Source organism: Thrips palmi, unplaced genomic scaffold (genome assembly GCF_012932325.1).
Source record: "Thrips palmi isolate BJ-2018 unplaced genomic scaffold, TpBJ-2018v1 HiC_scaffold_16, whole genome shotgun sequence".
NCBI classification, from domain to species: Eukaryota; Metazoa; Arthropoda; class Insecta; order Thysanoptera; family Thripidae; genus Thrips; species Thrips palmi.
Window position 1 is genome coordinate 5,646,142 of NW_023144625.1, and position 13,935 is coordinate 5,660,076.

General features: G+C 46.2%; 1 protein-coding gene across 1 annotated transcript; it reads left to right on the top strand.

Moving 5' to 3' along the window:
* The first annotated feature begins 1,641 nt into the window (after positions 1 to 1,641).
* Positions 1,642 to 3,035, top strand: LOC117642296. Its single transcript, XM_034380339.1, has 2 exons — positions 1,642 to 1,899; positions 2,475 to 3,035. Exon 2 carries the CDS (start codon positions 2,481 to 2,483, stop codon positions 2,829 to 2,831), a length of 351 nt encoding a protein of 116 aa, XP_034236230.1. The 5' UTR covers positions 1,642 to 1,899; positions 2,475 to 2,480; the 3' UTR covers positions 2,832 to 3,035.
* Positions 3,036 to 13,935: the final 10,900 nt, after the last annotated feature.

Sequence of the window (13,935 nt, forward strand, 5' to 3'; positions counted from 1 at the left end):
AGCAGGTTTTACTAGCCCGGGTACTTGACAATCAGCAAAGTCAAGTGTGTGCCAGGCACTTGCATGCCTGGTAGCCACACACTTCTTTGCCGCATGCCTCGCGCAAACTTGCCGTCGCTGATGCATGTATACAATTGTACATGCTTAAGCAAGTGTGTGCCTGAGGCATGCAGCAAAGAAGTGTGTGCCTGCCAGGCATGCACCAAGAAGTGTGTGCCTGCAGGCATGCACCAAGAAGTGCATGCCTGGCACACACTTGAGTTTGCAGAGAAGGTTTACCGACGCATTCCGATCGGCATAAATTTATAGGCACCCCTGTAAGCTTAATATAATTTGTGCTATATGAGTTCTTTTTCATGTACAGTGTTCTGTCGTTAGGATTTTTTTTTCTTTTTTGAGACGACGAGAAAATGGGGTTTGAATTTTCACCTCTCGATCCTGACTCTCTTTACCACACTTTTGTTTCCTTTGCGGATAAAGTGTCCCCTGAAATTCAAAAGGTGAGACATTTTACCAATTTTCGGCGATACAAAAAGTGACAGAAAAGAAGTGGGGCAGGCAAAAATAAGTGTCTGTGCTTCGTCTGGAATTGGGGCGCTTGTCCGAACACTGCCAATCCAAGTGTGAGACAGTCTCACACTTGTAAGTGTGGGGCAGTTTGTCTCACGCTTACAAGTGTGAGACAACGAAGTCTCACACTTGCAAGTGTAAGACAGGGTTTGTCCCACACTTGTTGCCTATGCTAGCTCTGTGGTTCAATGCCACGGGTCCCACGTCTGGAACTGTAGGACAAACCGTGTCTCACACTTGCAAGTGTCAGACATATCGATGTCTCACACTTGAAAGCGTGAGACAAGCGTGGCTCACACATGTAAGCGTGAGACAAATTGTCCCACACCTACAAGTGTGAGACTGTCTCGCACTTGAATTGGTAGTGAAATAATGAACTTCGACTGAAGTTAAACTCTAATGCAGGCGACTTCATGCACTCTTATAACCTTACGAAGTATTTTGAGCATACATATAACAAACTAAAATACTTTGTTATACGAAGAAATAGTTCGTAAATTACGAAGTATTTTCTTTGTAAGCTTACGTATGCTCAAAATACTTTGTTATACACAGTAAACTTCTTACGGATACATCCTATCTGTATTACGGACATTTTTGTGCAATTGCAATTACGGATAGATTTTGCTTGTAATACGGATGAAATCATCCGTATTACAAAAAGTTTTACGTCCGTAACATACAGGCGAAAATATCCGTATGGTACGGACGTAAAACTCTTTGTAATACGGATGATTTCATCCGTATTACAAGCAAAATCTATCCGTAATTGCAATTGCACAAAAATGTCCGTAATACAGATAGGATGTATCCGTAAGAAGTTTAGTGTGTACAAACTACTTTTCTTTGTAAGGCCCAAAATAGTTTGTAAGGTTTTCTCAGTGTGTGAAGCCGACAGTTGACCCTGTAGAGCTACGGCGCGGCGGCCGCGGCGAGTACAGTAGCGGCTCGGCTTCGGGGCCAGGGCGCCGCGAGTCCGAGGGGAACACCCGCCTTGAGTACAGTAGCGCGCGCGCGCCACCGCGGCGACTGGCATGAACTGCCGTGACCCACCCCGACGTTGCGGGTCGGAATCGCAGTCACTTTCTGAGAAACTTGCGTGGACGGCGCGACAGCCGCTGCGACAGCGTGGCGAGGCGGTGAATCCCCGAACAAGACGGAAGGATTGAGTGGAGGGGCAGTAAGGGAAACACGGCTGCCAAGCGCAGAGATGCCGTATAAAACGGGGGGCAGCGTCCCTCCCTGCATCAGTCACTCCACGCCACCGCAGCGTCCGCGAGTACCTCTTCTGTCCTCGCTTCTAACCCAGTGTGCAGCGCGCCTAACCCAGTAAGTACCACATGCGAGCGGTTCAATGTCAAACTAGTGCTGATTACTTCGGCTCTAGTGTGGTGATGTTCGGGGCGGTGCAGCGTGCAGCCACAGTGCTGAGCCGGCTTATGTAGCTTGCGCGCTTAAAACCTGTCAAAGTATTTTGAGCATATGTAGGAAAAAACTATTTAGTTTTCAAAACGAAAAAATAATTTGTAAATTACATTATTCTTCGTCCATAGCCTTTTTACGAAATTGAGCGTACGTTTCAACACGCACATTAGAAAACTTGCGTTTTTGCGTATGAATTCGTGCATTCCACGCACATGCTCAACTTCGTTCAGCAGCTACACCGGTAAAACAAAGGCCATAAAGCTACGCCGTTAGAGGCATAAACAGTAGCCCTTTAAGGGCATAAGGGCATTCGTTTGAATGTGAATATGCTAATTTGTGGAGCTTTCACATTCAATTGAATGTGTCACCTGTGACACAATGCTCGAACGAAACGAGACATTTTGTCACATTCCTTTCAACGTGAAGTCTTATTCCTGGAATGAGAGTGATGACAGTCACTAACAAGGCCCCCTTTGCAGCTGACCATGCAGTCCCTGTCCGCCCTGCTGCTGCTGTGCGTCGCCGCGACCCTGACGACGGCGTCGCCGATGCCGGGCGACGGCGACACGAAGGCCTTCGGCGGCGGCAACCTGCGCTCGGGCAACGTCGGCGTCAACCACAACTTCGGCGACCGCCGGAACACCGAGATCGGCGGCGGCGTGGGCTACGGCCCCGGGTCCGTCACGGGCAACATCCGCGCGCAGACCGACGTGTGGCAGTCCAGGGACGGCAACTCGCGCGTGTTCGCCGGCGCCGGACGCAGCCAGGTGCTCAGCGGCCCCGGCAGAGGCCAAGGCGAAAACTCCTTCAACGTCGGCTTTCAGAGGAGGTTCTAGGTCTCCTAGTCGACCCAACATCGCCACCCCTCAAATTATACCTGTAAATTGGTCAAAATCTACCGTCTTTCCTCAATCTAAAGAGTTGGGTCCATAATGTCAAAACCGATCGATTATTGAATGTGATAGCGAAGACATCATGAAGTGTAAATACTGATTTTGTTCACGCGAAATATAAAAGTTTTATTTATTCATTTGAACTGACATTGGTTTAGTAATTGGCTCGCTCTAGGCTCCTGTCCCCACACGTTCCTCTTCAACGCACTTTTGTCTTGATCGGGCTCCGGCTCCAACTTCGCATGTTCACTACTCATCACTGACTCGCCCACTGTGGCAAAAAGCTACGGAAAATTCCGTAAACAGCTCGTGGTAATTCTCCGTAGCCCCCTTGTTAATATTCTCCGTAGGCTCTTCCAGTATTCTCCGTAGGACCGCACAGTGATCTCCGTGGGACTATACAGTCTTTCAGGTCCTACGGCCCTACGGAGAATACTGTGAGAGCCTACGGAGAATATTGATAAGAGGCCTACGGAGAATCCTGGCAAAAAAAAAATAACAGAATTTTCCGTACCTTTCTGCCACAGTGCCACTCGACAAACTGAAGCAGCGGAAAGCTTCACGTGTCACTGCCCGCCCATCGAGTACAACATTATAAGCATATTAAGAAGCATTTCTTCATAATACGAAGCAATTCTACAATGCCTTTATTTTCTTTGTAGTTATGAAGTAAATGCCTCGTAGGCTTTTAAGAGTGGTGGTGACGACAGGCGCGACTGCTGCTGCTGGCGCCTGCGCTCCGCAACCTGGTGCTGGACCCTCGCCTTGGGGATCGCCGGCTGTCGTCGGCGCTGGGGCGAAGCAAGGCCGTCGTCACCGGCCACCTCGACCTCAAGGAGTACATCTGGCTGCTGCCCGATCCCACCGTGGTCCTGGACCTGCTGTGGCGCAGTCGTGAACACCTCCGTGCGCTCAGCATCTGGATCAACGACCATTCCCAGTTTGAGGTGAGCGCATAGGGTAGCAACACACAGTGCACAGGAGAACGCGGGTGGCGGCCTAAACTCTTTACGCGTTGTGAGCGCCTGAGTTGCTCAAGGGGGCAAGACACTGAAAATGGCCGAAAACTGACTTGTGCGATTGCTTCCATACGCGTTGTTCTACGTTGTTAAAACATTTCATGTGTTTAGACCATACGAAAAGAAGCATTTTGAGCCCAGAACGGCGTGGATCGGACGCTCAAAAACAATTTCTGAGGATTTTGCAAAAACGATCACAACAGGTTTTTTTTCGTAAAATTTTGTACTTCTTATAGCTTGATGTTCATGGTTGTAGTTCATTAGATATCCACATCAATTACCTACATTTTGGCGCAAACGGGGTTGCGAAATCTTCATTTTTGCGGACTAAGGGACTTCTACCAGTTCGATTTTTGCCAATAATTTGATTCCAGTGCAGTCGTTCAACACACTGCCAATCCAAGTGTGAGACAGTCTCACAATATTTAGTGCGAACCACGATGTCTCACGCTTACAAGCGTGAACCATGCGTGTGCCACACTTGCAAGTGTGAGACACGGCATGTCTCACACTTACAAGCGTGAGACACGTCTCATACTTACGAGCGTGGGTCCTGTGGCATTTAACCACAGGGAACCATAGGCAGTAAGTGTGGGACAAACCGTGTCTCACACTTGTAAGTGTGAGACAAATGATGTCTCACGCTTGCAAGCGTGGGACAAACGTGGCTCACACTTGTAAGCGTGAGACATCGTGGTTCGCACTAAATAGTGTGAGACTGTCTCACACTTGGATTGGCAGTGCATGCATCTTTCCTGCCTGTCTCAGCTCGACAGCGACTGCCGGTCGCCCCTGCAGGTGGTGGCAGGGCTGCGCCGGCTGGAGCACTTGCACCTGGACTGGCTGGACGAGCACCCGTACGCGGGGGAGCTGCGGGACGGGCTGCCGACGCTGCGCCGCCTCACGGTCAACGCCATGCACCCCGAGGACCCGTTCCGCTTCGTGGACGAGGCGCCCCCCGCCCTGGTGGCCGACCTGCTGCGCGGCGCGGCGGCCTCGCTGCGCCACTACCAGCACGACTCCTTCGAGGCCGTGCCCGGCGCCGTGCTCGACCGCCTGGCGGAGTGCGCTGAGATGCGTGAGGTGAGCGTGGGACTGATTGAATGGTGTGCACTCTAAATGTCTTTCGAAGAAATTTCCCATAATACGAAGGAAATGGCGCAAGCATAATGCGAAGGTGGGTTTTCTTCGTATTACGAAGGCTTTTCTTTGTATCTTACAATGAAAAAGGTAAAAAGATTCGTATTACGAAGGAATATTGCTTCGTATTATGCTTGCGCCGAATTCACTGTAACATACGAATAACATAGGTCAAATTTCATTGTAAGACATTTAGAGTGTGAGTGCTGACCAAACTTGGGCGAGAAATACTTCTCCCTGTCTTGTGATGAGAAACAAAATGAACATGTTTACACACTTAAAACCCTACAAAGAACTGCTCGTTGTGATACAAAGAAAACGGAGGCTTCGCAGCCTACGAAGGAAATCGTTTGTAATACAAAGGATTTTGTTTGTAATGCAAAGGAAAAATCCTTTGTAGCCTACGAAAAACTTCTTCGCAGCCTGCGAAGGATTTTTTCCTTGTATCACAATTGATTTCCTTCGTAGGCTGTGAAGCCTCCGTTTTCTTTGTATTACAACGAGCAGTTCTTTGTAGGGTTTTAAGTGTGTAGCCAATTTCGGCCGAGGGGTCACGGTGGTATTATACGTGTAATACCACGCATTACGGCATTCAAATGCTTAAATTTTGTCGAAGACCCAAAATTGCATTATGTGTGTCACGCGTAACACGGAGTTTTTGTGTGGAGAGTATTTACCGTGTGTTTACGCCCTCGATTTTGGCATTACTATTACACACTTCAGTATACGCACTAACGTCATGGGAATTATTTTTGTGCCTTGGATGATGCAATCTGAAGCACATCCAGGGCGTCAATTTTGTGTCCACCGGGGTTACAAAAATTGTCCAAAGTTGTATCATTGACGGATGTGCTAAAAGTGCATCATCCATGCGATAAAAAATGTCCCATGGTATTTGGTGTGCGTACTGTACTGAGGCTAATTCGACGCGTCCTAAAAGAATAATCCTAACTGTCAGAGCAGTTCCAAGACAATCCTAACTGCCAGAGCTGATCCAAGACAATCCTAACTGTCAGTGCAGATTAAGAACTATCCTAACTGCAGAGGTACCTAAAAGGTTCATGAAGTATCTTCACTGCAAATCAGAGACTTTCGATATATCTGAAATACAATGTCCACCAAGTGTCCACGTATTTATATAATGTTGAAACTTCGTAACGAGCCCTTCGGCAAGGGTATGTCTCATTTTCCTGTGTCTTTTGTCCCCGCGAAGGTGGTGGCCAACGGTTCGTGCGTGGAGGCGTCTCACGGCTGGCCGCGCGTCCGCGGCTTGCGGCTCATGTCCGCCGTGCGCAGCTCGGGCGACGTCGCCCGCTTCGCCAGCGCCCTGTCCAGTTGCGAGACGCTGCCGAGCCTGCGCCGCCTGCACCTCAGCGTGTTCCACGACGACCGGGGCCGCCGGGGGGCCGCTGGCGACAAGGCGGCGTGTGGGCGCGCCGTCGCCGCCTTCCAAGCCGCCCGCCCCGACGTCCATATCAGCTTTTCGCAGACGTAGACCAGCTTTGTCTCTGCGCTCGGCGGCACGCGCGGTTTGCTTTGGGTGCGATTCCCTCTCGTGACTATACTTCTTTTGCGGCGATGTGTCACGGACTCCTCTACTTGAATACAAAAGATGAATAAATAGGTGAAGTATCAAACGATTTGTAGTAAGATTGATTCATACACAATTAAGGTTCTTGTAAAGTGGAAAAAAGTGGCCATATGACATTTTTTTTAATACTTGTGTCAGATGTTTCAATTTAGGGGTAAAAGTTCCTTTCTATTACATAAACTCATACCCTAAGACTAGGGCCCCAACTCCTATTAGTTTCTGACTTACGGAGGTTTACATAAACTTTTGTCGTTTCCAAATTCTTCTCACGACGAAGGATTAGCTACCCAGTCTTCAGATTCTGGCAATTTTATCTATATTTGAATGGGAAAAAAATAGTGTTGCCCTTTTTGTAAGGGAAGGTGGGGTACCATGTGACACGGCCACCGTGTGACTTTGGCTTTTTCTCCCAAACGGCCTGCTATCCAACAGCGGTAAGAAGACTCAAAGGAAGGTATCATGATGGAGAATCGACGTGCAATTCGCCCCGCAAAGCAAAGTGGCAGCTCTGGCGGCGACCGTCGGAACTACGTCGCCAGCTCCCTGGGTAGGGTTTTCTGGCCAGGGCCAGGCGGGTCAGACACGCTAAGACGCACGGGTCTGTGCCGCTACCGGGGCTACCTCACGGCCTCCACCAGCAAGGCTCATCGCCCCCACCACCACCACGGACTTGTCCCCCCTACCACCCGGATTGCTTGAAAAACCCTAGGCACAGCAGCCGCGACTGTGGTGCCATCTCTCGGTTGCTTTGCGGGGCGAATAGGTCGTGACTCTCCTTCGAACAGGACGGGAATGGTAGCGATCAGAATTGGAAACCGTCTTAAAATAGCTCATTAGAAACTTTTTCCATTTCCCGCCGCGTCCGCTTTTTACCTTTAAAATACATTTTAAGGACATAAGCCATGCAAGATGTTCTTCTTTGATGTTTTAAGCTCTAAATAAGCTTTTGCTCGATTCTCTACGGCATAAACTTTTCCCCTAAAACTGCTGATCTGGGCACCACGTGACACCACTGTCATTCGCTATGGGATTCCACGATACTCAATGCTCGGGAACCAAAGATGATAAATTGATAAACTCAACGAAAATAAAAAAGCTGGAAGACTTCTACATTCATTCTTTGCACATAGGTACGCTGAATAGGATTTAAACCCTGACAAAAGGCCACTGTCACATGGTGCACTAAGGCTGTCACATGGTGTACTGCGTGGGTTACGAAGTGACACTTTGACTTAGGCCCATTCAACTCGGTATAACTCAGCAACCAAAACTGATAAATTAGAAATCTCAACAGAAATTATACGGTGAAGAATCATTTTGTTCACATGTCAACTTATGGATGTAATGTGATTGGTATTATTGGGTTGCCGGGCAGTTGAACAGAAACCGTCACATGGTACCCCACCTTCCCTTAACATCTGCCTTAGTTTTCCTGAAAAAACAAAACCAAGACCAAAATGGGTCAAAATCTCACAAATTTGAGGAAAAATTAAAGTAGGCCTGGGTAGCTAGCCCTTTTGTCGTGAAGAGAATTTGGGAGAAACGACAAAAAGTTTATGTAAACCTCCATAACTCAGAAACTAATAGGAGTAGGGGCCCCCAACTTTGGGAATTAATTCATCTTATAGTGGTTGAATTTTGACCACAAAATGATCTTCCTGTGACAAATATTTCTAGGACATGCTTGTTTCACTTTACAGTATCCTTAAGAGGAATGCTAAGAGACAACTTAGCCACGGTGGCCTTTGGATGGGTTCCTTTCGTCATGCCGATTCTCAACGGTGTTTTCGACTTAGATCATCCCTGATTCTATTCGGTTTTGAATGACTCGCAAACCGCTATCTGATTTTCTCTCGCGCAGTGAAGAGCGGATCCACGCGGAAAACTTAAGCGTGTACTCAAAACACACTTATATGTTTTAAGTGTGTAGTGAGTATACACTCTGAAACCCTTACTAAATATTGAAGCCGTGCGAAGTCAAATAGCTTCATATAACAAAGTATTTTGGACATACGTCAGCTTACCCAGAAAGTAGTTAGCAAGTTACGAACTATTTTTTCTTATACAAAGTAAATTAAACGGTAAAAACGGTTCCTGTTTTTTTCAGGAAGCCTATCGGGATTTCCAGGGAGTTCCTGGGTACCGTGTAGTTTATGTGTTATGTACGGTATGCACAAGATAGTTCGTAAGGTTTTCAGCGTGCACACGTAAGTGCTCTCAGCAAGCGCTTTAGTAAAGAGATGGTTTCGGGAGGCAGGGGACGTTGCGAGAGTTGTCAACTTAGTGGAGGAAAGAGTGAATTGTGGCACACCTTTCAGGGGAAAGCAAAGACACCCCCACCCCCTCCCAAACACTTTGAAAACCTTACACACTATTTTGGGCCTTACAAAGAAAAGCAGCTTGTAATCACAAACTATTTTGAGCATGCATAAACTTAATAAAATACTTCGTAATTTAAAACTATCTCTTCGCATAACAAAGAAAATTAGTTTGTATGTGCTCATAATGGTTTTAAGCGTGACCCGCGACATGCACTTCAAGGAACTTCCGGCGCACCTGCGTGCGTTGAACAACAAGATGCTTCTCAATCTCACTGAAAGATTAGGTACGAGATGCTCTGGTTATGTCCTAAAAGGCACACCTGCAGGTGGTATTGAGTCAGATGGATCAGGTGTCCCTCAAGCAAATCGGCTTTATCACTGTCTACTCATGTCAATAGCAAGGGCCTGTATACGTGAAGGGCCATACGCTAAAGTGTCATGGGACTTCTTCTGTCCCATGAGTGATGCAATTTTTGGCACATCCGTTGGTAATACGATTGTGATACAAATTCCAATGAACCAGCAAATTGCAACAGGCTCCGGCCAATTTGTATGAAGTGGTGGACACAAAATTGTTTTACCGACGAATGCGCTGAAAATTTCATATCGTTCATGGGAAAAAAGAAGTCCCATGACGTTTGTTTAATGTGCACAGTGGAACGCAAACTATCCTACCCTTGAAGGCTTACCCCGTGTTGTAACAAATTCGTTGGAAAATAATAGTTCGAATTCACAAACCATTTCCTCCTATTACAAACAAAACAAAATTTGTACCCGTGCTTGAGAAACTTAGTACGGATTTTAGCGTGAGTGTAAAGTAAGGTAAAAAATCAATTGTGGGTCACGAATCAATTGTGGGTCATTTTTTTCGACGGGTCACCGCAACCCCGGCGGAGATTGAATCGATTTGAATTTCGCGGTAGACCTTCCTCCAACCTTTCTTTGTCTCCCCAAATAGCGTGTATGTCCGAGCGACGACTGTAACAGCTCCCATCAGGCTTCAAAGGAAGGCCCTTCAAAAAGTCGCGAAAAATGCGCCCATCCAACAAGCCGAAAAATCGTTTGTTTTTCAAATTGCCACCGTGAAGCTATTACGAGGTAAAACGGGACGACCTTGCTGATTTAGGTTCATAATAGGTCAGGGAACATAAATTTACCATAGTACAGCCGAAATCATTCGATGCCATGGTGCGCGGGTGATGGCAAAGTAGCGTTCGCTACCATGTCCGACCCGTTGTTTTTGACGAATTTTGCGGTAGTTTTTCTTATATTTTTTGTTTTCTGCGCTTCTGAATGACTGATGTATCACAGTAAATTCCATTTTTCTGCTCAGTCACATATAGTACTACGATACGAAGGTTGTTAAGCTTAGGCTACAGCCCCGAATGACAACGCTAGCTCTTACTTCCAGTCCGCCATAAGGCTTTTTTTGTTGGGAAGGGGGCATTGCGGGGCTTACATAGCGCCCGGAAGGGGACCGCTCTCTAACTGCAGGCTAGGCACCCGAGGCCAGTACGGCCCTGTAGGAGTCAAATCAATCCCTACAGACTAAATATTCTGACTGAAATAGATTATAAACTGTAGCAATACCTCACAATGACAGGGTGTGGTGTTGGATTGTCTACCACACCGGCGGCCCTAGAATATGCACTATAAAAGTTTCGTCTCTAGTCCAGGACGTTTAACTCACATCTGTCTCACAGTGAAATAAGCCTGTTTATGTCGGTTTATGTATTTTTCCTCTTTGAGTGAAAAACGTGCCTGCTTGGCTTATTGAGAACCAGGGACCTTTTATTAATAAAAATAAGAAAATATCTTGCAAAAGTGGTCAATTTACAAGCAAAAAGACGAAATGGCCCACAATTGATATGACCCAGAATTGATTCATTGTACTACAGATCCTGCAGTTTTCACGATTCCGAAAAATAAATTCAGAAGTGAATTCCTCTCGCATTTAAGCAAATCATATCCAAATTTGAGCTTTCTACAATGCTGACCCACAACTGGTTCCAAAAATCAATTGTGGGGCCAAAACAGACTATTTTTGGCTGAGCGATAGCGAAGCCCATGCCGTGTTAGGGCGCACCAAAAACCGACTGGTCGTGAGTCTGTCTGTCCGTCTGTATGTAATCACTCACGTTTCTCAGCAACTACTGAACGAATAGTATCCAAATTTCACACCTGATGTCTCCTAAACATCCTACAGGGGGAGTTTATCTCAGATTAACGATTATCATCGTTTGAAATATTCAAAACATCGTTTTGAACTAGGTAATTAGCGTGGTTAGGTTGGTAGCATCGTGCGGCTGACGAATTTCTCATACCGGCTGCCGCGCTTGCAAGCCGTCTGCAAGACGGGACGGCACTTATGCAAATAAACAAACTAAAGAGCAAAGGGGTTCTCAAATAGGTACTGAGATAGTTTTTTAACATTCGAGAATGAATGAAACCCTTCCGGAGTGTCAACAGAGGCAAATACGAAAACTGAATGTGAGAATGGTTTGCGTGTTTCGTTCCCCTCTCCCCCCTCCCCCGTCACAGGGGAATCATCCTTCAGGTCAGTGCACTGTGAGTGTAGGTGTGGATTGTAAATAGAATGTTTTCTTTGCCTTTGTGTGCATCTGCTGATTTTATTCTCTCTGGTACTATCCTTATTTTTAAATTTGATAGTAAATCAAATCAGGTAAATGCATGAATAACTTCTGTTGAAATTTGAAGACTAGTTAATTGTCTTGGTTTGTCTCGGGAAATGACATTCTATTGCAATGCTGCAAGCTAACATAAATATTTTAGTACCAACATCTATTGATTAAAAGAATCCATAAATAGATGTAATTGGTGCAATAAATAATCCATATATTTTGTGCTAACAGATTTTGAACTGATATTGGGTTCAATGAGACGATTCAGGTTTTGAGCGGTGGGTGACTTTGTAATTGCATTTAATGAGACGATTCTTTTCTCTTCACCAAAGCTTCTGTCCGACAACTGGAACTAAGTATTGGTAATGGTTTTAAAGCTGGCTCTTGAATACAAGCACTGTATTCTTTTACTCTAGAGACAAAATATCACGAGGCATGAATAAGGTAAATTATGTTGGCGTATTGAGCAACAAGTGGCCTCTGCACTTGACTTCATGAGACGATTCACTGAATTTGACAAAATTTGTTCTCCGTCGAATGCTTCAGATCAGCCTGCCCTAAACTGAGTCACTTAATATAAACTATGATTACATATTCCAGTCTATGTTGTTTAATTCACTGGTTTAAAATAAAATAATGACAAAAGGCTTCTCAAATATAACTAATAAATTTGTGAATTCATGAGTTGGAAGAAAAACATACATCTAATAGTGACTCAAGCAGACGAGTAGCCAATTAAGCGATTCTATGCTGGCAATGGAATGTTACTCGACTGAAAAAATCGCATTGGTGTGGCATCAGGGTATTGGTGACGACAAAGGGTGATCCATGAAGACCAACCCAGACCCATTCTTTACCAATTATTGATCAATTTGATATCAATATTTTTCAATCAAGTCTCATATTGATTCTTGGAGTTTTTGGAGTGCTGATTATGAAAACCACTTCCATTTCTACTCCAGACTTATATTTTCATCTTAAATTAGGTCATTTTGGACCAAAATTTTCAGGTCGAGTTTTATATTGTTTCCTACAGTGTTTGATGAGCTGAACTCAAAAATAAGTTCCAAATTTTTCCCAGACTCACGCTTTAGCAAATTTTGACCAAATTTGGACCAAAATTTTGTATTGAGTTTGATGTTGATCCTAACAGATTTTTGTGTGCTGATAACGAAAATCACCTCCATTTCGACTCCAGACTTATATTTTCATCTCAAATTAGGTAATTTTTGACCAAAATTTTCAAATCGAGTTTTATATTGTTTCCTGCAGTTTTTGGTGTGCTGAACTCAAAAATGACTTCCAAATTTTTCCCACCCGTTTAAAAATGATCTTGCCCGAAATCGTGCCGGATGACGGCAGGATTTCGGGCATGCCCGGCCGGCACGCCCGAAATCCGCCCCGAACCAGGAGTCCGGGCTTGCCGAAAAATGATCATTTTGTTGGAAAACAAACCGATTTTCGGCAATGCCGGACGCTTGCCGGGCATGCCGAAAACGTGCCGAACCGTCCCTCCCATTAAGCTGCAGGGGAGGGGGAGGTACCTGGATGGCGGTGCCCATTCAGTCTCGCACACAGGCACACTCGTACACACACAGGCTCACATTTACACACTCACGTACACAGAACGCTGAAGGAGAAACACTGGTTAGTATTGGAACCCAGGACGACCGTCTTTGTGGACCGAGACGCTGCCAACTGCACCACGGAGGAGACCTGGGGAGGAGGCCTCAGGCTCCCGACGCCTTCCAGCGAGCTCGCTCGACCCCCGAGCGGCACTGGAGGGGGCGGAGGAGACACGCTGCTGGCGGAGGAGCACGCGGCGAGCCCTGTGTCTTGACGAATAAGTAACCCCCGCGAGACTCTTGGGTTACTCGCGGAGAGCCCCTCGACTTTTGGACAAGGTGCGCGGGTTGAGCTGGGCACTTGGATCTAACAACAGACTTGGTGAACGTGAGCGTAGGTACTGGAGCACTGCGTGTGGACTAGTCAACCCGCGGATCCAGGCCCACTGGAAACCCAGGTCTGAGGCTCCCAAACCCGGTTATTGGGGTGCTGGCTGTACACGCAAACCCGGTTCTTCGCTTCCTTATAATCCACGTACTCGAAGTACCCTTGCCCCGCGGCTCATTTTATTGAGAGCCCTATAGACCTTTTCTTTAGGATGCAAGCTAAAGTTACTATTTATGCTAAGGCTGTTAAGCATCAGAAGCTCAACGGATTCAACTGCATTCATTCAAGTACCCGTATCAAAGTGTTCAATTTGATTGTAGATTTGTTCAGTCAAAGAATTTAAAATTGTCCTACAAACATCTCGTTTGCACGGAATTTTCT